The sequence below is a fragment of the Cibotium barometz genome, chromosome 12 (assembly GCF_041138505.1).
Source record: "Cibotium barometz isolate CiBa-2024 chromosome 12, ASM4113850v1, whole genome shotgun sequence".
Classification (NCBI taxonomy): Eukaryota; Viridiplantae; Streptophyta; class Polypodiopsida; order Cyatheales; family Cibotiaceae; genus Cibotium; species Cibotium barometz.
The window spans coordinates 20,229,067-20,253,792 of NC_141057.1; the positions used below are offsets into that span (position 1 = coordinate 20,229,067).

Consider the following 24,726-nt stretch of genomic DNA (forward strand, 5'->3'; position numbering starts at 1 on the left):
GACATAGGAGACCATATTGACAAAGCATTCGAATCTCAAATTGAAAATTGCTTGCAAAATGCTCTTACCAAGTATTGGACGATCAATGTCGAGCTCCACCTCCGTGCGGACGAACTACAGCTTGAATGTGACCGTTTTCCACTTCCGGCTGAAATTAGGGTTTTTGATTTTTAGGGTTTTAAGCAGGTTATATGAGTCCAAAATTGGGCATTTTGGGCTCTTTAGATGCCTATGAGTAAGGGGCACAGCTTGGTATGGTTTCCTCCAAAAATTAGGGTTTCTGAAATTAGGGTTTCTGCAGAATTAGGGTTTCTGAAAATTAGGGTTTCAGCAGAATTGGGGGCGGTAGAATGGTTAGGAGACTCCATATTCATTTAGAAGAGAGAGATAGAGTGAAAAGGTGAGCAACTGGAGGCTTAACTGTGAAAGGAAGAATCTTCAAGCTTTCCATTGGAGCTGGGGAGCAAGAGGGAATGAAAATCAGCACTCTCACCAAGCAAAAAAGTTAGAGAGAATAACAAAAATAGGCTCTCTTGAAGGGGGCGCCTATTTCTAGAGAGAGAGTGTAGAGAGAGGTAATTTTCAAAATGAGTAATAGCATGGTGGCAGGTCCTCATACTGCCACCCCAGTCCATAACCATCCCTTTTCCACACAAATTTAGTGGGAAGGGTGCCTGGACACTCGCCTAGCCGACCGGAAGGGAATTCTAGTCTATTCTTACTTATAGTTTGTCCGCCCGAGCTTTAATGAAGTGTGGACGCCCAATCTCACTTATAACTTGGGCGGACACACTTATTAAAGTGTGACCTGCAAAACAAAGAATACATTGCTTTAACTCATAAAAGAGTAAAGTGGTGTACTTACCACCTGTCTACAGCCCACAAACGAGGTCAGAATACAGTTTCACTCGCACGGTTCACAAGAGGGCGTCCCCTACATGTGAACTACACAAACAAATCCTTGCATGCAATCAAATAGTTCATGCAAAGACAGGATTTTTAACTTGCAAAACATGTTATGCAAGGATGCATTGAACAGTCTCCCTATTCATTTAGCTTGTAGTCCGTGGTACCACACTCTGGATTTGGGCGCAGATACACAATCCCAACCCATATATCCAGCCTACTGGCTCTCGGTGTAGACATAAGTCCCCAACCATAAGATGCCAGTCCATCCTACAGAACCGTCCATAGGCCTGAAGCGCAGAGAATGCCCAAATAGTGACATCCTCCCTGCTTCTAACAGTTGACCGCAACTGAAAATGCTTCCAAATTTGCTTGGAGGAGCTGCGGATACTCCTGAAAGTATGTTTCATCCATCCATTTTGCATCCATAGGAGAATAGTTCTTGAATTTCACAAGGTAGCGTCTCTGGAGTTTGCCACCTGCAAACTTTCGCTCCTTATGAAACACAATTTGCTCTGGCTGCAATACCTCTTCCAGCTCTTCCACCTCTGGTGGATCTTCCATAACCGGTTCCAAAGGTTCCGGTCCCACATATTTGCGCAAGAGGGCTCACATGGAATGCATTATGAATCTTCCAATGATCCGGTAAAGCAAGTCGAAAAGCCACATCATTGATCTTCTTGATCACCTTGAAGGGTCCATAATACCTGGTAGAGAGTTTTGGGCATGCCTCTCCTTGCCAGACCTCTTCCTGAGTCTAGCTTTCTCAAATTTTAGCAATACCAAGTCATTCTCTTTAATGTCCAATTGCCTTCTATGCTTGTCGGCAGCTTTCTTATGCTTTGCTTGAGAGCGTGCAATGGCTGTCCGTACTTGTGAAAAGGCAATATCAAGGTCCCTGACAAAGTCATCAGCAGCAAATATCTCATCTTTTGTGCGTAAGATAGGTGGCAATACCACTTTGCCATAAATGATCTCAAATGGGGCCTTGCCTGTAGAAGCATGTACCGTATTATTGTATGCAAATTCTACAAGCGGTAGATACTTTTCCCAAGAAGATTTCTGATCTGTCACATAGCATTTAAGCAAATCCAACACAGCTGAATTTGCAGCTTCACTTTGTCCATCCGTTTGAGGATGATAAGCTGAAGAAAAATTCAGCTTTGTGCCCATGTTATCAAAAAGAGCTCTCCAAAAGAGGCTTGTTGTTCGGGGATCCCTGTCTCCCACAATTGATTTGGGCATACCATGGTGTTTAAATACCTGTGACACAAAAATTTTGACCATATGTTCTGGTTTTATGGTCTTTTTGACAGGTAGAAAATGTGCTTGTTTACTAAACCTGTCCACAATTGTCCATATTGCATCATTGCCATTTGGGGTGCGGGGTAAATCCATAATAAAATCCATTGCAATGCTTTCCCATGGCTGGTCCGGAATAGGCAAAGGCTGAAGCAAACCAGGAGTCTTTTGCCTATCAAATTTTACCTTTTGGCAGGTGACACATGCACGTACATAGGCTTCTATATCTTTCCTCATACCTGGCCAAAAGAAGTATCTCTCAATCATTTGAGTAGTAGGGAGTATCCCTCTATGCCCTGCATAAGGTGGTGCATGACATTCATCCAAAACTTTTTGTCTCATGTTTGAAACCACACATAAGCAGTTATCCTTCATGATATAACCATCTTTGACCACATAAGAAGCATGTGTATGACCAGTCATTAAATCAGCCCATAAATCTGAAAAATCAGTATCCAAATGGTACATTTCTCGCATAGTAGACAAGTCTTGATGGGAAGCAACCGAAATTGCAGCCACATATGGTTTTCTGGACAATGCATCTGCTACCACATTTTTCTTGCCAGGAGTATGCAAAATCTGAAAATGAAACATTGAGAGAAAATTGGCCATTCTCATTTGTTTCTCAGAGAGTTTAGTTTGCGTAAGAAAGTACCGCAAACTTTGGTGATCAGTTTTGACAACAAATTCAGCTCCCAATAAGTAATGTTTCCATACTGTGAGAGCATGAATGACGGCCAATAATTCCTTCTGATAAACATCAAGAGTAAGTTCAGCATTTTGCAATCTCCTGCTTTCAAATGCAATGGCATGTCCTTCTTGATTTAAGACGGCTCCAATGCAATTGCCACAAGCATCACATTCTACCACAAATGGCTTTTGCAAGTCTGGAATGATTAAGACTGGCCCTGTGATAATGGCATTTTTGAGCTTATTGAAAGCATTAATCTCAACCTCTGTCCATTTAAACATAGGACGTTTCTTGGTGAGTTCATGCAATGGCGAAGCAATCATTGCAAAGTGAAAGATAAATCTCCTGTAATATGAACATAGACCAAGAAAGCTTCGGACTTCATGAATAGATTTAAGTTCTGGCCAATCTTTGATGGTTTGGATCTTTGCAGGATCCATTCGTACACCATCCTTTGATACTATGTGTCCCAAGTAGTGAATCTCTGAAAGGAAAAATTCACTCTTTTTGGCGTTGATCATAAGCTTATGCTGCCTTAGTTCTTCAAAGACCACTCTTAAGTGCTTTTTGTGATCCTCCTCATTCTTGGAGAATACAAGAATGTCATCAAAGAACACACCTATAAAAGTTCTATGATTTCTGAAAATTCGGTCCATCATGCGATTGAAAGTAGCCGGGGCATTTGTAAGACCGAATGGCATAACCAAATACTCATAGAGACCAAAAGAAGTGCGAAATGCTGTCTTATGTACATCCTGTGGCATCACTCGCACTTGATGATAGCCGCTTTTAAGATCAATGCGACTAAAACAAGATGATCCATCCAGCTTGTCCAAGATATCATCAATCCTCGGTATGGGAAACCGATTCTTGATGGTAATCTTATTTAATGCCCTGTAATCCACACACATACGGAATGAACTGTCTTTCTTTTGTACAAGAAGAACGGGTGAACAAAATGGCGAAGAACTAGGCCGCACCAAGCCTTTCTCAAGTAGTTCACCCACTTGTTTCATAATCTCTTCTTGTTGGCAAGCACTAACACGATATGCTGGCCTATTTGGAGGTGAATTCCCTGGAACTAATTCAATGCGGTGATCTTCTGGCCGTGAAGGAGGCATTACATTAGGTAAAGAGTCAGCAAAACAATCCCCGAATTCGCTTAAAAATTTCAGCCTCTCTTTAGTAAGAGTGTCCACATGTGCATTACTGTGTTCCACATTATCACGTACAAAAACCAAGTACGAAGAAACACTCTTTTTCATTGCTTTATTGATTTGTATATGAGATACAACGGGGATAGTATCACCCGACACACCTGCATCTAAATGATGCTCTATACCTTTATACATAAAAGTGATTTTGTTGGTCTTGTAATTCTTGGTAGGCTCAAGGCGTGCATGCCAAGGTTTTCCCAGTAATACATCACATCCACTAAGAGGGGCAACGAGAAAGTTCTCGTGGTCGAGGTATCCTTGGATATGCATTCGCAGCTTTCCAATAAGGGGTGTAACCTTCACATCTTTTTCCAGAAAAGCTGAACATGCATGAATTTCGGGTCCCATGTCACCTACTTCAATCCCCAAGGCAGCAGCCATATCAGTGGAGATGAAGTTGTCAGTGGAGCAGTCATCAAACATGAATAAAGCTGGCTGGTCTTTTAGTTGTCCCCATGCTTTGCATACCATTCTATGCATGTTTGCATGTCCCGTGTTGCCCTGTACATCATATACCATGTTGACATGCACTTTAGGCTCTTCTGGCTTCTTATTCTTGTTAGGGCATTGTGGAGAGATGTGATCTTTACTACCGCATTTAAAGCATTTGCCTTCACGAATGTATTGTACCCTTTGTTGAGGAGTCAAGCCATAAACACCCTTTTTCTGCCACGGTTTCTTTTCTTTTGCATTTTCAGCTCTTTGAGGGGGCTTTACATCCTTCAAATCTGAATTTTCAGCTTTGTGCATGGCTTTGAAATCTCTTCTAAAGGGCTGTCCACCCTTTTGCACATTAAAACCAGCTTTCTCCTTACCCTTGCCCAAGCTTTGGTCAATTCTAGATTGCACCCATTTGACATTAAGCTCTTCGGAAGCCAAGACCGAGTTTATGAGTTGACGAAGAGTTTGGTTTGGATAGATTTGTAGTCCTCTTTGGAAGATGGGTTGCAATCCTGACTCAAATTTCCTCTTCTTTTCTTCTTCAGTAACGGTCATGAAGGGTAACACTTCCATTAATACCTCCCAAAATTTGGAGACGTAAGAGGTAATGGATTGCCCTTCTTTTTGCTCCAACCTGTCCCACTTCCTGCATATATCCTGAGTAAAATTTGGAGGCAAAAATTGATCATAAAACTTTTGTTTGAATTCAGCCCATGTAGAAATGGTGTTGCCGGAAAGCTTCTCGGCCAACCACCAATGAGCAGCAGTGCCTTTCATGTACATGCCCACATGTCTGAGTTTTGATGATTCTGAAAATTCTCCCTCATGAAAAGCAATTTCAAATTGGGAGATAAAAGATAGAGCTTTGGTAGAATCATATTCTCCATGAAAATACTCAAACTTAACTGTTTTGTCACCTGCAGTAAACTCTTTAGTCTTCTTCTTCTTATGTTGATGCGTTTCCTCTTCATCTCTCTCGATTGGTTGCTTATTTGCTTCATTAGTAGGAACATATCGCTCAATTCCATCATGAGGAGGGGCTGATTTATGAGTCGGTTCCTTGAGAAGACTTTCATGAGCTTTAATAGATGACCTGTGGGGAGGAGAAACATGTGCGGTAGAGGCATGATGAGAGGTAGCAGACGCCTCTTCTCTTTCCTGTCGCACAATAGATTTAAGCTTTGATGTTTCAGCTGCATGTTGATTCATAAGAGGAGGCTTTTTAAACCTAAGCCCTCCTTCCTTTCGAGTAACTACATCACCTTGTCCCATGAGGTAAGAGACAGCCATATCTCTTGGTTGAACCCCCAATTCCATGGCAACATTTTCCAATGCATCATTCACAAAAGGAGAATGCTTTGACACACGAGATACATGCCTTGACTGTGAGTCTTCATGCATATCCTTGAGTTGTTTTTGCATCATACATAATTGCCTTTTGAGGTCTGCAATTTCAGCCTGCATAGCATCATGTGCATCACTCTGTATAGCCTTCTCCTTACCTCGGGATGGCTGTCCCATATATACATGAGTTGCATTTCCTTCCCTTCTAACATAAGATGGCTGTCCGGCATGTGCAATACCATCATGTGACCCAAGAAAAACATTTTCAGCAGTGTATTGTTCATGCATTTGAGTATCATCATGCACATTGTCTCCTCTTGGCTTCACATATGTACTCTTCCTTGGATTTACATCCCGTGAAGTACCTGTTTGGCTCGCCATAATGCTTAAGAATGCTAACAGCTAGTGTAAGCTAGATTAGGACCGTCTTCCACACAGAAAGGAGGAAGATCCTAGGCTCTGATACCAATGAGATTCCCCCGGTCGGGGTTGAGCACAATCTTGGCAAACACTTAAGCTGTTAACATAATTAAACAATTTTAAATGGCGCAACACAATAGAGTAAGAAGCTGAATTTTATTTTTGCACACTGCACTAGGGCCGGAAAGGGCCGACCCCCCTTGTAATAGATTTTATTATCAAGGAAAACTGTTACAAGCCTCACGGGCATTCACATGCCAAACTGTTCAAGTGCATCCATGATCATGAAAACAGCATTGCAAACAAATTTGTCGTAGACGATGGAATCCATAGCTTCACTTGAGAGTAGCTTCGTTCCTTGATTCCTTGAAGCTTGTCAAACGCAGCTATGCTCCACTGGCATCCATACACATACACGTGTGTGCCAGGACCGAGACATAGGAGACCATATTGACAAAGCATTCGAATCTCAAATTGAAAATTGCTTGCAAAATGCTCTTACCAAGTATTGGACGATCAATGTCGAGCTCCACCTCCGTGCGGACGAACTACAGCTTGAATGTGACCGTTTCCCACTTCCGGCTGAAATTAGGGTTTCTGATTTTTAGGGTTTTAAGCAGGTTATATGAGTCCAAAATTGGGCATTTTGGGCTCTTTAGATGCCTATGAGTAAGGGGCACAGCTTGGTATGGTTTCCTCCAAAATTAGGGTTTCTGAAATTAGGGTTTCTGCAGAATTAGGGTTTCTGAAAATTAGGGTTTCAGCAGAATTTGGGGGCGGTAGAATGGTTAGGAGACTCCATATTCATTTAGAAGAGAGAGATAGAGTGAAAAGGTGAGCAACTGGAGGCTTAACTGTGAAAGGAAGAATCTTCAAGCTTTCCATTGGAGCTGGGAGCAAGAGGGAATGAAAATCAGCACTCTCACCAAGCAAAAAGTTAGAGAGAATAACAAAAATAGGCTCTCTTGAAGGGGGGCGCCTATTTCTAGAGAGAGAGTGTAGAGAGAGGTAATTTTCAAAATGAGTAATAGCATGGTGGCAGGTCCTCATACTGCCACCCAGTCCATAACCATCCCTTTTCCACACAAATTTAGTGGGAAGGGTGCCTGGACACTCGCCTAGCCGACCGGAAGGGAATTCTAGTCTATTCTTACTTATAGTTTGTCCGCCCGAGCTTTAATGAAGTGTGGACGCCCAATCTCACTTATAACTTGGGCGGACACACTTATTAAAGTGTGGACCTGCAAAACAAAGAATACATTGCTTTAACTCATAAAAGAGTAAAGTGGTGTACTTACCACCTGTCTACAGCCCACAAACGAGGTCAGAATACAGTTTCACTCGCACGGTTCACAAGAGGGCGTCCCCTACATGTGAACTACACAAACAAATCTTGCATGCAATCAAATAGTTCATGCAAAGACAGGATTTTTAACTTGCAAACATGTTATGCAAGGATGCATTGAACAGTCTCCCTATTCATTTAGCTTGTAGTCCGTGGTACCACACTCTGGATTTGGGCGCAGATACACAATCCCAACCCATATATCCAGCCTACTGGCTCTCGGTGTAGACATAAGTCCCCAACCATAAGATGCCAGTCCATCCTACAGAACTCGTCCATAGGCCTGAAGCGCAGAGAATGCCCAAATAGTGACAGAAGGATTGTAGTGGTGCTTTGAGGGGGCTTTTCCTTAGCGACGAGTTTGTCGCCATGCAAGAGTCCCATACAAACACTGGCCAAGAGTGTAGGCTACGGGCGGATGACGCCTCTTGGTGGGAGCGTGTGAAGACCACAGATGCTATGGCGAGGCCCATAGTTCACCTGTTGAGGATTGTAGACGCTATGCAGCCATGCATAGGCAAGGTCTACGAGGCCATGGATCGCATGATAGAGAAGTTGAAAGACTTCGTGCCTGACGAAGACAGATACGAGGAGATCCATGCCTTGTGTCTAGGAAGGTGGAATTTCTACTACTCTCCATTGCATGCAGCAGCTTATGTGGTGGACCCAGAATTCCAAGGCAACAAGCAGGAGAGCGACCGGGAGGTGAGCGCTGGATGGAGGATCATCTTGGATCGTCTTGTGCCTGATGCATCGGTTAGGCACAAGATCAGGGACCAGCTTTCGATGTACAGGTCATCATTTCATGGCTCCTATGGCTGTCATGATGCACAGGTTGACCGCTCCAAAGTTGGTGCTGCTCTATGGTGGGAGGACTTTGGTTCAGATGGACCGGAGCTGCAGCAGCTTGCCATCCGCATACTTAGCCAGGCCGTCAGCTCCTCTTGCTTGGAGCAACTTTGGAGTACCTACAGCCGCATTGCCTCTAGGAAGAGGAACCGACTCGGGGTAGAGCGTGCCAATGACCTTGTCTTCGTCAGCGCGAACTTGCAAATGCTTTGCAAGAGCGTGACCAAGAGAGCAGATTCCTTCACCGAGTGGGAGATAAGTCAACAAGAAGAGCAACGGGAGGATGAGGTGCAGGAGCAGCATGCCAATGAGGATGAGACTGAGGATGAGCTTGATGCTTCTTTGGCAGCCGCACAAGCTACCCATGACCATGAGGCGAGCACTTCACGTGGATGATCATTCATGGATAATGATTCAAGGGCCTTACTACTTAGCTCTAGCCTCTAGCCTCTAGTCTTCAACACTTTTTTGTCATTGACTCATTTGAGTCCGTCCTTGTATTTTGCCTCCTTAAGGCTTAGTCCTGACTCCCGAGTCCTGACTCCCGAGTCCCGACTCTTGAGTCATGACTCATTTTGTTTCTACTTAATTATTAATATGACTCAAAATCTTACCATTTTAGTGTAAATTTGTGCTCATTTTGATGTACTTCCAAAGTAGAATAAGTGCAGAGTAGAAAAATTTAAAAAAAAAGTATTTTTTGAGTGCCGTTCCCTCCCCCGTCCCCGTTCCCTACTTATGGCCGTCCCCTGTCCCGTCCCCGTCCCCGTCCCCCGTCACCGTCCCCCGTCCCTTGTGACTATGGGGATAAGGTTATCCCCCCAATTTTGATTGAGAGCCAATCATTAAACGGTTTGGGCCCGCTTTGCACGCCACTCGCGATCTCGATGCTACCAATGTTAGATCTCCGTAGCGCCGCTACGGGTGCTACCACAGGAGGGGACGGCCTCTGGCTCACCACCCAGCCGCAGAGGAAGAATGAGGATTGCGCCTCATCCCCTAGGCTATATAGTGTGTGGCTTGCCGTCCACACTAGCCTGGCCGCCCATGACTCCGCATGGGCGTCCTCTCCCATTGAACCCTGGATGGCCACGTCCTCGGCGCTCCGGCCGAGGCGTTGACGCTAAAGCCCCGTCTGGCCATCGGGTCTGCGGTCGGTCACAGGCGTTACAGCCTACATGACTTTTGGTGTGGGACTGATGGTTTGCTGCGGATCATATGGGAGAACATCATCACTTGGGGCCTCAACTCGTTGCCAATCCTCATCGGATAAATCTGGTCCCCAGAAAGCTGCTCCATACATCATGGTTGGTCTGACGAGGGTGTCAAAAAGCCAGTCCTTCGTCTTGGGCTCTTGGAAATGTGCGTGGAAGCACTGCCGCTCAAGTAAGCTCAAGGCTGCATATCCCTGCGTCATAGTGGCATGTGGTGCGGGAAGCATGGTAAAGCGTGGGCCATTGAAAGTGACACCAAGGTAGACATAGGATGAGACAATCTCCACAGGATCCCCTCTATATGTGAAGCTCAATCTGGATGTGACGGGGCGGTAGGTATTGAAGACCATTACCTTGGTTTTACCAAGGTTAACAGAGGGGTCCCGCTGAGTGCAAAAGTCATGTAAGGCATCCAACTGTCTCTGAAGCCCTTTGGCTGAGTCTGAGAGGAGGACGATGTCATCTTCATAAAGTAGTATGGGGATCAATATGCATGCCAGTGTGGGACCAGCCCCGTCTAATCCATCAATGAAGCTCGAGATCTCGTCAATGTAGAGGCGGAAAAGAGTGGGTGATAGAGGGCAGCCCTGTTTCATCCCAATGGTGCTGGAAATCTCCTGTGATGTACCTCTTGGGGATCTCACTCGTCCGGTGGCGGACTCATAGAGGGCGATGATGCTCCAAACCATGTCAGATGGGACTCCGATCTCTTGTAGACGGTGTAAGAGGCAGGCCCAAGGTACAGTATCAAAAGCTTTGCGGAAATTCCCAAAGCACCAGTAAATCCTCTGGTGTCGTGCTCTACCCTCCTCGATGATGGCACGGAGGGTGAAGATGTGGTCAAGGGTAGAGTAGCTCCTCCGAAAGCCAGCCTGTCCTGAGGCTCTGCATCCCTGGCTCTCTACAAATGAACTGAGCTCCGCCTCTAGCACTGATCCATAGAGCTTGGCCAATGTGTGGCCGATCATGATCGTCTTGTAGTTATTAGGATCAAGTGGATCTCCGGCTTTGAGGATGGGGGTGATGGTGTTGGTAGACCAAGAGGGTGGAGATCCTTCACAAAGGGCTCTATTGAACATGTAAGCTAGTAGGGGCGCTAGGGTATCATGGGCATGCAAGATGTACTCAGCAGTGAGTCCCTCATGATCTTGGGCTTGCCCATTGCGTAGTCTACGAATGGCCTTGAGGACCATGTGCTTTGTGAAGAAGGTGGAGGTGGTGGGGCAGGGGTCTGGTGGTGGGGGTAGGGGTGGCTGATGGGGGATATGATAGAGGGAGCGTGCATAGGAGTGCCATGTGTCTGGGCAGGAGATAGGTGTGGGAGGGTGATGTTCTCGGAGTTTCCTCCATGCCTCTTTGCAGTTCGGCCCTAAGAAAAGTCGGTATAACTCATCCTCTTTCCGAGCACCCGTTTCTTGCGTCGGATGAGCCGTTGAGAAATCCGTTGCGCTTGGCACTTCGTGATTTGCCCAATCCGTACCTCATGCTTAAGACGGGAGCGTGTGGCCCGACATTGGTCATCATACCAACAGTTATGGGGCATGGAACCGGAGGTGGCTTGGCGGTAGACTTCCGCGTGCATATGAAAGAAGTTGTGGCGGATGTGTGGAGTATGGTGGTGAGTTGTGTTGTGAGGGTGGATAGGGGGACAGTAGGTTCCACATATTGGAGTTGGCGGTAGATGTGGTTGGAGTAAACAAGGTCAAGCTCGTGATCAAAGAGGACCTGAGTGTAATGTGAGATGGGGGGAGGTGGTGGAGGGACGGGTGGTGTGCAGGTAAGAGTGAAAGAGAGGTAGGCATGGTCAGCTTCAAAAGGGGGTGGTGGAATGGAGAAGTCGGGGATAAGGTGTGCCAAAGCCGAAGATCCCATAAGGTAGTCCACAGTGCTAGGACCTCCTGAGCGAGGGAAGGAGGTGAGGGCACCAGAGGAGGGCCATCGGGACATCCCACTATAGATAACGAGACCATGTGCAGCTCCCAGCTCTAAGAAATATCTCCCGGACACTGTGACCTCCTCACGGTCCTGTGATGATCGCTGCAGCCCTGTGTCAGTGATGTCCAACGCCTGTAGTCTGATAGGATCGAGTAGTGGGACCTGCTGACTTCCTATCCTGGCGTTGAAATCCCCGAGTAGGAGGACGTCCCCCCAGCTGTGAGAACTCCATGATATCCTCATATAATGTTAAGTACGGTGACTGGCCATGCTGTGCGGCGTAAGGGGAGTGGCGTGGTGCAAAATAACACATAGCAATGTGGATGACTCTGTTATTGCTGAGCTGTAGCCGCACCCAAAGTGCATCCTCGTCCTTCCGGACGATGCTGAGAATCTGTTGGAGATGGGATCTAAAAAGGACAGCTACCCCCCCCCCCCCCAGAGCCACGTACTCCTCCTGATGTGCAGGTCTCGCCTCGAAAAGCTGACTCCCACTCATACGCGGCTATGTATGGTAAGCTCCTCTCAGGGCTCTGATGAATCTTTGTAAAAAAAAAATGACATCCCTGCCTGTGAGAATCTCGCTCAAGCCTCCTGGATTCGACCATAGCATGCAATTGCAGTTCCATACTGCCAACCCAGGTGTTTGGTCTCATAGACCCTGCGTGCCTATTTGTGACGGCGCTCAGTGATAATGACTCTACCATCCCTGTAGATAGCCCACTTGCCTGCTCTGCGGGCCTCATGAACAGTCACCATCGCCTCATGCCGGTGTGCCACCTGTGCTGGAGTGAGATCATCTCCCATGTACACCTGTGTGCCCTTGAGGGCAGCCCGCCTGTCTAAGAAGGCCTGTCTGCTGGTGGTATCAGGGAATCTAATGATGAGGGGTCGCTCTCGTGTCATATCCTTTCCTGCCTTTCATGTGTCTGCAAAGGGGGGGGGCGATCCTGTTCACTCCTAGCATCTGGCAAAGTGTCATGGCATCCTCCTTTGGGGAAGCCCTCGTACTCGCACATGGAGGGCCCTATCCTTCCTGCGTTTCTCCTCGAGAGTCTCATGTATGATGCTCTGCGGGGGTTTGTGCTTCTTCACCACCTCCACCCAATCTTTCTTTGTGGTCTGCAGTTCTTCCCGCAGCTTATGACTCGCAGCTTTCAACTGCTCCAAGTCAGTCCTTAAACCCTCCTGAATATTCAGTTCCCCTTCCTCCACTGTGTGGTCCTTGACCGTAGCCTTTAGGGCTTCCATTTCTGCCTGGAGTTCCCCTATCATTGGGGCAGCTTCTGGCATTCCTGTTTGTTGCAGCTGGGTCTCTTTCAACATCTGAATCACCTCTTCCTGGTGGTTCACTTGGGCTGTCAGTTCTTCAATCCTGTTGTTCTTTCCTTGTATCTCCTTGCGGAGGCCTTCCAACTGTTTTTCATGTTGGTTCAGGACCCTGTCTAGCACCTTCTTTTGTTCACCCAGTAATTTCTTGGTGTTGTCCTCCACTGTCTTGATGTATGCCTCCAGCTCCTGTAGGTTCATTGTGTTATTTCCCCTAGTTGCTACCTTGGGGGCCTGAGCAAGGGCGGCTGGGAAGATGGAAGGCGGAGCGCCATGGACACCAGCGCGCAGCACAAGAGAAAGAAAGAAAGAAAGAAAGAAAGAAAGATATATTAACGTCTGCAAAAGGCCAAAATTGGCCTATGAGACAAACAAGTAGTACAATGATGTTCCTCCAGTCATCAAGAGGAAAATGTGGAGTGAGAATAAAATGTACAAGTATGACAACAAGACCATAGGGGACTCAATGGTGGTGTACAAACGAGAGGGTGTGGATGGAGTACTAGGGCTACTAATGCATCTCTATATGCTGAAGGGGTGATACAAGTATGATATGTTATCTACTCCTAACTCCATCCAGTCCCATAGTCTGGGTACAATATGTCATACATCCGATCTGAGGATGCCGTAAATGTCTGGAACATGTGTCCTGGATCAGAGCGAAAATGTGCCAACTGCTCCTCGACCTCCTGCTGGTGTCGAGACCGGATGGCCGCGATCTCTCTGTGGTGTAGCCGTGGTGTCTGGTAGTGTGTCACTTTGTCTCTGGTTGCCTGTGCCATAGAGAATCTCCCTGATGAGCTGGTAAATGTGACCCCAAGGTATACATATGAGCCCACCACCTCTACTTGTCCCCGGGCTAGTGTAAGGATAGTCTGGCATCTGACTGCTGCTGATGTATGAAAGACTATAACCTTGGTTTTCCCAAGGTTCACTGTGAGTCCTCGCTCCACACAGAAAGTATCCAGAGCCTGTAGATGCCTTTGTAGCCCTGTCCGAGTATCCGACACAAGAATGATATCATCAGCATATAATAGAATGTGTACAGTCGTACCTGAGATGTCAATCCCAGAGCCTCCTCCGCGTATGATGTAGTCTACTACCTCGTCGATGTATAAGCCAAAGAGTGTCGGGGAGAGAGGGCAGCCCTGCTTCACACCAATGGTGCTGGCAATCATATCTGATAGTCCCCCTGGGCATCTAACTCGTCCAAACACTTGCTCATATAATCTGTAAATCCCCCACATCATGTCGGGGGGTATGCCCAGTGTCTGTAAGCGGTGGAAGAGGCGCTCTCTCGGGACGTGTCGAAGGCTTTGCGGAAGTCCACAAAACAGCAATAGAGTCTCTGTCTCCGTTCCCGAGTTTGGTCAATCAGGCATCTCAGGGTGACAATGTGATCAATAGTAGAGAAGGCTCACCGAAAACCTGCCTGACCAGGGGCACGAAGCCCCTCCCTCTCAGCGCGTGTGCTCAATTCTGCCTCTAGGATAGCCCCATAGAGTTTGGCCAAGGTATGACCAATCATGATAGTCCTGTAATTACCGGGGTCCAACATGTCCCCAGCTTTGTGGATCGGTACAATAGTGTGCATCATCCACTCAGCTGGGAAACCTTCTACCAGAGCCATGTTAAAGAGGTAAGCAATAAAAGGAGAGTGTGTCAGTTGCATAAATGAAATGCTCACCCTGTAAGCCGGTGTGATCCTCAGCTCTCCCATGTTGGAATCTATGTATAGCTCGAGATACCATATCGGTAGTAAAGAAAACCGATGAGGTCGGTGGAATCTCGGTGGGGCGAGGGATGAGTGGCTGGTGCGGAACATCATAAAGCCCTTCTGCATAACTCTGCTAGCGTTGAGGATCAGTAATCGGGGTGGGGGGGCGTGGCTCTCTGAGTTGTCGCCAAGCAGTGGCTGCATCTTTGCTCATGAGCATGTGGTAGATGTCCCAGTATTGAGCCTCCTCATATGTGCGTCGCTTACGGCGTGTAAGAGACCGCATCTGTCTATTGGCCTGCTGCTGTGTTATTTCCCCTTTCGCTATCTGGGCTCGGAGATGTCGATGAAGCTCTCTGCACCCATTATCATACCATCTATTTTGGGGCATGTCCCCGGATCTAGGTGGCTTCCCTGTCTGGAGATGGTGTGGAAAGCTGTGGCTAGCTGCTGTGTGCAGTAAGTGTGAAAGCTGGGCTGTCAGTACATCGATGGGTGCTGTAGGGTCCATACCAAAGAGGCCATCATGTACTTTTGAATCATAAACGTCTGCAAGCTCCCGGGTAAAGTGGAAGATGGTACGAGATGCCTGAGTGGTCGGGGGTGGCAGATCAAGAGAGCTCCTAAAAGAAAAAGCCAAATAAGTATGGTCCACACCAATGGGGCATGTAGGGATAGTGAAAGAGTCTATTAGGTCTGTGCTCTCCCGCGAGCCCAATATGTAGTCCACAGTGCTGCTGCCTCCTGATGATGGGAAACATGTGAGTCTTCCTGATTCTGGCCATTGTGACATCCCGTTATAAATAACGAGATGGTGTCTAGCTCCCAGGTCCAGAAGGTGTTGCCCATAACCTGTACTGTCTGGCCCACTGTCCTCTGACATCCTCGTGGTCCCTGCATCTACATCGTTTAGTGCCTGTAGGATGAGGGGATCTGTGAAGTCGAATGATTCACACTGTCGATTCTGTGTGCGTGCATTGAAGTCCCCCATCAAGAGAACCTCCCCCATGGCCGAATAGTGTAGGATATCTGCGGAAAGAGTGGCGTATGGAGACTCACTAGGAAGGGCCCCTCTCTCCTCTCCTCCTCCAATCTGGTCCTCCATGTGACCTGTGTTGAATCTCGACCCCTTCGGTGGGAAGTAGCATATTGCCAAGTTAACTGTTCTCACCTCTGAGAGCTGTAGGCTAATCCGCATGTAGCGTGCCTCTGGGTCTCTCGACACCACCCTGATACGCTGGTGTAGTGCTCATCGGAATAGTACAGGGATCCCACGTGAGCCTCTGGAAGTGCCCTGTCGCATCCCTTGTCTATACACTGATTCCCATTGGTACCCTGCTACTCGTGGTAGGCCTCTCTCTGGGCTTTCATGGGTCTCTGTCAGAAACATGATTTCCCGGTTCTCAATAACCTCCTCTAGTCTGCCTGGATGTGTCCATAGAGCCCCATTGCATTTCCAAACTGCTGCATATATCTCCTTGTGCTTCTTGATAATTTCCTGTGTCCCATAGGCCATATGGCGCTATGCCACCATCTTGCCCTCTATGTATACATGGCCGTCTCTGTAATGTGCCTTTTTCCCTTCAGCACGTGCTGCTTTAATTTGTGGCATGCATGATTTCCTATGTTGTCTCTGCATCCAAGTTAGGTCATCATCAAAGTAGATGGGGTCCCCTGGTAGGTTTCTCAGAATAACTCTCTGTCTTATGAAGGTTTGCCTGCTCACTTCGTCTGCGAACTGTAGCACTAGGGCTTTACTTTGGGTGGGGTCCTTGGGTGGTGCTGTCCTCCATATCTTGGAGAATGGAAGTGGTGCATCCTCCGCATGGCCTAATTTTATGCATAAGTTTCGGCCGTCCGCCTCAGGGGTGCACCCCTCTGTCTCTGGAATACCTGTCACGTGTATGTTCAGGCGACGGATTCTCCTCATCTTCTCTTCATCTAGTGTGGGTTGGACCATGTGCGTGTCCTCTTGTACTTCTTTCTTAATGTTTTTTTTTGACCACTTCCACCCATCCTTCTCTTACTGCTTCCATCTTGCCCTCTAGGGTTTTGGTAATCGTCTGGGTGAGCTCCTCCTTCATGGCTTCTTTGTCTGCCTGGATTTCCCCTTCTTCTGGGCGTTCACGCAGTGAAGCTACTTCGCCTTTAAGTTGGGCAATCTCCTCCTGCACTGTTTCCTTTTCTTTCTTCCATGTTTCTGCCTTGGTCTCCAGCTTAGCAATGCGATCGAGGAGGCTCTTCTGGGCAGTGTTGAGGTTGCTGCCCATGGTTTTCTTCAAATCCTTCAGTATCTTTTCAAGCTTTTCCATACGTGCCCCCATGACGTTTCTTTTGTCGTTAATCCTTGTGGGCTGTGACTGTTACTTCAGCAGACCAGGGTTGGTCTCAACATGGTGCTGACCTTCACAGGAGAGAGAGAGAGAGAGATGGAGGGGACAAAGGGCAGGGTGCAGGCGGGCAAGAGGGCACACAGGTGGGAGGGAGGGGAGGGGAGGGAGAGATGCACAGGAGAGAGAGACGGGGGGAGGGCAGAGAGAGAGCGAAGGGCAGGCAACGTGAGGGGGGGGCGCAGGTAGGCAGCAGGGGGGGGGGGGGGGGGGGGGGGGGGGGGGCAAAGGGCAGGCAGTGCAAGAGAGCGCAGGCAGGCAGGCGAGGCAGGAGTGCTTGGCGGGCGGGCGGGTGGGTGGGAGGGGAGGGGCGGAGAGTAGGCAAGGGTGAGGGAGGGGCTGGGCGAGAGGGGAGTGCAAGGAGGGTAGGCGAAGGCGAGGGCGAGGGCGAGGAGGGCGAATGGCGGAAGGGTGGGCGAGAGGGGAGGGCAAGGGCGAAGGGGTGGGCGAGAAACAAGCAACAGCACGAACAGCGAACAGCGAACCAGCGAACCAGCCTGCGAGAGAGAGAGAGAGAGAGAGAGAGAGAGAACCAGCGAACCAGCGAACAGCAGTCCAGCCTGCGAGAGAGAGAGAGAGAGAGAGAGAGAGAGAGAGAGAGAGAGAGAGAAGCAGGCAAATATATTGCTGCTATTTTTTTGTTCTCCACAGTTCCATTTGAGGAGGATGACAAGGATCCTAGCATCTGGTTTTTGGACCACAATTACCATGAGGCAATGTTTGACATGTTCAAAAGGATAAATGGTGGGTGCCATTTCATTTAACTGTGGTTGGCTGGTGTTGTATTTGGATCATACCTTTTGTAAAACTGTGTAAATATATGGCAGCTAAGGAGCATGTGGTGGGCTGGTATAGTACTGGGCCAAAGTTGCGGGAGAATGATCTGAATATACACGAGCTTTTCAGAGAGTGAGTGTCTAACCTTCTTAAACTCAACTTCAAAAGCTGTCTTGCATTTGTTGGGTTTTTACTCCAAAAAGTGTCTTCTTCACCATGCAAGGGTTTGAGATGCGCAAGATGTTTGGTCATGGCTTTATTAGGTCCTGCTGGTGTATGTACTAAAATAAATAATTTGCGTCTAGTCTTTCTCAATTTGGAAGCTTAAAGATATCTCCATCCTTAAAAGTGGTATAAAATAGCTAAGAGACAATGAAAGAAACTAGTAGTTTAACTGTGTTGTTTGTTATGTTGGCAGCTATGTTCCGAATCCTGTGCTTGTAATTATTGATGTGGAGCCCAAAGAGCTAGGAATACCAACAAAGGCTTACTATGCAGTCGAAGAAGTCAAGGAGGTGAGTTCACTATACATTTTTGTGCTGCATGTGGCTATTGTAGCAGCAGAAGTAAATTTTTTCATTTCTAGGTACAGAGAGGTTGACAAAAGCGTCATCACATGCTTCAGTCCCTATCAATACCCAGTGCATGTCTTATATACTATGGTACATAGCTAGGGTTAGAAATCAGCAGAGAATTCAACCCATGCTGCATAGGAATTTAGGATGTTAAGTACGCTGTGTACTGTACTCAGCTATGAAGACTCCTGATTGAGAGTAAGTACAATGAGTTATTATATACATTTGCACATGCTTATATACACACTGAATTGAGGCAATTTCATAGAACCTAAGCTCTTGGGTATATGTTAAATCTCATATGAAGTTGATTAATTAAGATGAAGCATCAAGCGAGGAATAGATTGATGTACAAATCATAAATTTTAAAGTGCTAGGTACAGAACAGTACATATAGTACTTCACATAACGTATGTACAGGGGGTTAAGTGCGAGTACCGAATGCAACTATGCTATGCTATGAGGGTTGATTTGTAAAGGGCCAGTGATTAAGAAGCATTTAAGAGGGTGGGTTGGGGATTCATAGGAGCAAGGAAGCAGACCAAAGACACACAAGGTTGTAGTCATGACCAGCTGGTAAGAGCAGCAGCTTTGGGCAGCCATCCAGCCAGTTATGGGCAACGAAACATACCCAAACTGCGGATCAATGTTGGCCAGTGCTGGGCAACCTGGCTGCCCTATATATATGCCATACAATTAATAGAATCAGATTTATTGTCCTTATAAAAGCGGACAGGAGTGCAAAAAAAGGGGGGGGGGGTGTGGTGGGGTAAAATAGTTAGCATTTAGCATTGCAGACACCAGCCTGCACAGCCCACACATTGGGAGGAGGGAGGGGTGAAATTACCTTGCGAGGAGGATAGAACATCCTTTGAGTTTATGATATTATCAACACAACAAAATTGAGCATTCAAATTTCTGATATGATCAACGTTTCATAAAATTGATCTGTTCTGCAAAACATAGTTCATAAACCTGCAATGTCTTCTATCAGGGCCTATCTACGTCAAGTGCTGCCCTTTATAGGGGCTGACTGGTGAGTAGATGCTTGTAGCTACAATAAGGTTACCTCTCAGACAGTCTAATTGCATGTGGCTCCTTGGTATCCACATACAAGAGCTCCATTGTCTCTTGTCCTTGCTTTGACGGTGAGTATATGATGCCTTTGGGTGTAACATCTCCTTCCCTTGGATGTAAAGGTACAATGTTTTACGATTCATTACATAATTCACGCAAGGTCCTCTTCATGTTGCCTGTGTAGCCGCAGCTTAACAGTGATGCATGTAATGTCTCCTCTTATCTGGAATTAGGGGTGGTCATAGGCACCTTTGTATCTTGGCATGTGAACCCATCCGACCATCCTTTTACAAACAGAGAAACCAAACATCCGGGGTTTCATGTTTTAATCATAGGTGAACTCTCGCAGAGTTAAGAGTGTTTCCTGCTGATCATTTCATGTAAGGTTCTACGCCTTGATCTACAACCAGTGTGTGTGGGTTTTGAGTCTCTTGGTGGACCCCCTTGACTATGATGCATAACTTATGTCTGACACCTCTTGCTCGCTGTGTGTGGCCTCTGGGCTTGAAAGGAGAGGTTGCGGTGGGGTACTCCAATAGTCTCAATTCAGGGAAGAGGGGCCAGAGCTTTCCCAAAGATAACTTATGGGTTAGGGAAGAGGTGCAGAGGTTAGAGATTCCCACATGTGCAAAAGGGAAGGAGAAGGATCGAAGATCAAAGCTGTGGAGCAAAAGATTCAACGACGACTTGTACTACTCCAGTTGGGCAGCAGTACTGATTATATTGGATCACCCTTGATCTTGTACAAATCATGACTCCTTTTGTTAATACAAATACAAAAGGGTTGGGGGTGGGGGTTGGCCCGTCTTTGACCCCTAGCGTGGTGTCACTATTTTACTGGTGCTTACTTTTATCATGATGGTTAATTGTGTTTATTCTTGTTAATTGTTAAGTAACTCTGAGATCTGCGCTACCACTTGCTACATTGTCTTTGTAAAATAGAGGGGATTTGCTGTCTTTGAAAGAAGTTTTTTAATGCAGGATGCTACACAGAAAAGCCAGAAAGTCTTTGTGCATGTACCTTCTGAAATCGGAGCATATGAAGCGGAGGAAATTGGTTCGTGTTGGTTTTAACAATCACTTTTGAAGCTTTGTGCTCTGTATCACATACGAGTTTCTTAAGGAAGCTTTGTTTCAATCCTTTCAGGAGTCGAACATCTATTGAGGGATGTGAAGGATACAACCATAAGTACTCTTGCAACAGAGGTGTGTTTTTTTTTGGGGGGCTTTAAGTACTTCGCATTTTCAGTTATATATTTGTTTATCTATTGGGGATTTTATTTAAAAAAATTTAGGATTTATCTGCTTTGTTTAGAGAGGAAAAAATGATATTTTCTTTTAGGATTTTTTCTTCATGCTATTTTTCGATAATATGGTTAAATACCTCTTTTTTCATGGTTTTGATAAAATCACTGATTTTACAGGTCAGCGGAAAACTGACAGCATTGAAGGGTCTTGAATCACGGTTGAAGGAAATCCATTCATACTTGGACTATGTAATAGATGGAAAATTGCCCCTAAACCATGAAATCCTTTACCACCTACAGGTACATGGCCGTAGCTTTCTAACTTTTTGGTTTGGCAACCATAGCTGGTTTTAACGAGCTCTCTTCCTTCCCATGCAGGATGTCTTCAATCTACTCCCAAATTTGAACGTTAATGAGCTTGTAAAGTCCTTTGCAGGTAAGTGGGTGACTCTTTGATTGCCTTATTTGTGTTGTGATGCCGCCTCCATTCAGTCGAAATGTTTAATATGCTGTATGGGGTGCACAGTGAAAACGAATGACATGATGCTAGTCATTTACCTTGCATCACTTATACGAAGCGTGATAGCCTTGCACAATCTCATCAACAACAAGGTATGTTTTCAATCAATGCTATGCTTAGACTGTTTGGTTTGTGGGCCAGGCACCGCACGGGGGGTGGATTTTACCCAAAGATAATAAACCTGTATTTTATGTCTTTACATGTGTAATCATACTGTTCTATTTTTTCTTCATTAAACAGAAGTATATGCTTTTTATATATCACATTATTATATTGATGTCTTAATTTGTATTTTATTTCATTCTTAAAATAATATGTGATAGTAATATAATATGCTAATTTACACTAAATATACATAATATATCGATGGGAATTTTGTAGTGAGGAGTCATAAAAATGTATATTATATCAAATTAAAATAGAATTATCTAAATATATAAAGTTTCAAATAATTGCATTAGTAGATAGTTTAGAGAGATACTAGATAGTATGATTATAAATACTTTTTTTTCCCGAGAAAAGATCCTTTCATTAGTTATAAAAAACCCACTGGGCTACAAAACCCCTCTCCTGCTCATAAGAAGGCAGAGCAGAGATCCAATCAAGGCAGCTAGGGAGACTCTCCCTAGGTGCAGAAAAGTACAAATAAAAGTACAAATAGCTATAAAAGTACAAATAGCTGAGAGGCTATATCATACAATAGGAGGGAGGAAAATCCAAACAAGTGGCGTGTAGTGCCAGCGGGGGGTACCCGCGTTTAGAGTATAGAAAGGGCCGCTGCGCCAAGTGGTGTAGAAGGCCTGGCGCCGCAAGATCGCTCGATCCGAGTCGCCCCGGATGCGGTCATACTGTCCTCGCAGGGTGTGAATCAACTCTTGCCAGATAGCCCGAACAGTCTCTGTTGGTGGCTCTAGTCTCCCCTCAAAGGCCTTGAAACAACGGGCTCTCCAAGTGAACCATATGGTGAGGTTGCTGAGGAGCTCCCATCGTGTAGAGTATAGAAAGGGCCGCTGCGCCAAGTGGTGTAGAAGGCCTGGCGCCGCAAGATCGCTCGATCCGAGTCGCCCCGGATGCGGTCATACTGTCCTCGCAGGGTGTGAATCAACTCTTGCCAGATAGCCCGAACAGTCTCTGTTGGTGGCTCTAGTCTCCCCTCAAAGGCCCTGAAACAACGGGCTCTCCAAGTGAACCATATGGTGAGGTGGCTGAGGAGCTTCCATCGTATATCCCTCTCCTGTGTCCAGCCGGCTGTCGAGAAATCCGGTGAAGGAACAAGGCGAGGCTGGCCCCCAATGAATCTGATGGCCTGGCTGTCCTGCTCTGTCTCATATCCCAGAGCTGGTCCTGACGAAGTCGACCAAGCAGCGGCTTCCCACGTATACATGCCCTCTGGAGAGAGGGGGGCCAAAATACGTAGCATCCTTAGCCAAATTTGCTGCGCCTGTGGACAGTCCCATAGGCAATGTCTCTGTGTCTCCAATGGGTGGCTGCATCGGACGCAGGCCGGCGGAAGGCCACTGTAGACAAGCCAGGTGCCAACTGCAGAGCCCCTGTGGGCAACCAGTCACTAGAAAGCCGATATCCTGCGTGCCTGTCTGCTAGCCCAGAGCCTGGTCCAAAAATCCTGCAGGAACTCCTGTGATGCTGGGGGAGCTCTAGCCTGCAGCCGCTAAAAAAGAAGCTCCTTCCAAGGCTCATCGCCTGGAAGCAGCCCCCGAACAATAAGCTTCCCCAACAAGGCTCTACTCTGATCAGCTGGATCTATAATGCTCAAGCCTCCCTGGGCCAACGGAAGAGTAATAACTGCCCAAGCAACCTTAGCCCGGGCTGGCTGACCATCCCGCCCAGACCAAAGAAAGTTCTTGATCAGCCTTTGTACGTGGCTGATGCAAGAGCTCGAGAAAACCCAGCAAGACGTGATATACCACATAGTCGCTAAAAGCACCTGATTTGTCACCACCACCCTCCTAGCCAAGGATAGCCGAGCTGTACTCCAATATAAAAGCTTCTTCCGAATGCTCAGAAGAAGCGAGGCGGTCTGTTGACAAATCAAGTCCAATCTGGCATCCCAGATACCGCACTGCTGTGCGAGAAGGAATCCATCTAAAACCCGGGTCTGGGCTCCATGCCGGAGCGGGAGCGCTACTGATCCAAAAAGCCACTGTCTTGCGCCAATTGATCAATGCTCTCGAAGCCACACTAAAAACCTGTAGCGATTGCTCTGCCCTCTGTAGATTGGCCTCCTGGCCATGCAGAAACAATCCCGTGTCATCAGCAAACTCAGAATCGAGCACGTCCTCTCCTCGGACTGGAGGAGTCCTCTCAAACCAACCTCCTCTGCTGTCAGATACATGCTCATAGCCTCTGCAAAGAAAAGAAAAAGGAACGGGGCGAGAGGGCATCCCTGACGGACTGATCTGGTCAACTCAAAACTTGGCCCTCGTCCTCTTGCCATCAACACCTGGCTACGAGCTGTGGAACATAGAGCCGCCACTCCTTGAATCCAATCTGGCTCAAAACCCAAGTGAAGCATAGTGCCCTCTAAAAAACCCCAATCGACTCTATCGTATGCCTTCTCAAAGTCGAGAAGCATAACGACCAAGTCCTCACCGAGAAATCTAGCTCGGGCCGTCGCCTCCCAAAAGGGGAAAATGTTGTCAAGGATACTGCGCTCCTTGACGAATCCTGTCTGTGTAGCATGAATCAAATCCCCAAGGAAGGGCTGGATCCTCAAACTCAAGGCCTTTGCTAGGACCTTGTAGATAGTATTGAGGATCGTAATAGGCCTCCAATGTCGAATATCATCTGACACTCCCTCCCCCTTGGGGATAAGAAAGATCAAGCCCTCTGAAAAACTCTGTGGCATCACCCCAGTGTCCAAAACATACTGAAAACCCCTACGGAGGCTTGGCCCCAAAAGGTCCCAATAGCGCATAAAAAAGGCAGGCGTCAATCCGTCCTCCCCAGGGCAACTATGACGCGGAAGGACCCTCAAAGCCTCAACAAGCTCATCCTCTGAAAGGGGCTCACCCAACACTGTGCGCATACGATCTGTGACCCTCCTCTGCACATGGGCCCACACAGTCTATCTGCAAGCATCACGTGCCTCCGTGTGGCAGCTCTGCTGAAAGCAGGTGTCTATAGAACTCAGTGGCAATAGCTCTAATCTCCCGGGCTCAGTGGCTAACGATCCGTCTTGCCTCCTGAGCTGGCGTACTCCTGCTCAAGCATGGCGGGGTCTGGTGATCTCAAAAAACTCCCCAGTCACTCTATCACCAAGCTGCGTCCACTGAGAGGCCTGGCGATGATAGTAGAACTCGTGTCTCTGCTCCTCTACTTCTCTAACCTCCTGGCGTGCCTGGCTCAGCTGGGACGCCACCCACTCACATGTAGGCTGCTACTCCTGAAGACGCTAGAGCAAAGCAAGGCT

The 24,726-nt window shown here is 47.0% G+C and overlaps 1 protein-coding gene across 1 annotated transcript in view; it reads left to right on the forward strand.

The window, feature by feature from the left end:
- LOC147633153 (26S proteasome non-ATPase regulatory subunit 7 homolog A-like) overlaps positions 1-24,726 on the forward strand; it is a 73,610-nt gene that overhangs the window by 45,176 nt on the left and 3,708 nt on the right. The window contains exons 2-9 of the mRNA XM_086806186.1: positions 17,752-17,844; positions 17,928-18,009; positions 18,296-18,392; positions 20,511-20,586; positions 20,677-20,735; positions 20,954-21,076; positions 21,155-21,212; positions 21,303-21,388. Coding sequence (XP_086662312.1) covers positions 17,752-17,844; positions 17,928-18,009; positions 18,296-18,392; positions 20,511-20,586; positions 20,677-20,735; positions 20,954-21,076; positions 21,155-21,212; positions 21,303-21,388 — 674 coding nt within the window. The remainder of the gene's footprint in view (positions 1-17,751; positions 17,845-17,927; positions 18,010-18,295; positions 18,393-20,510; positions 20,587-20,676; positions 20,736-20,953; positions 21,077-21,154; positions 21,213-21,302; positions 21,389-24,726) is intronic.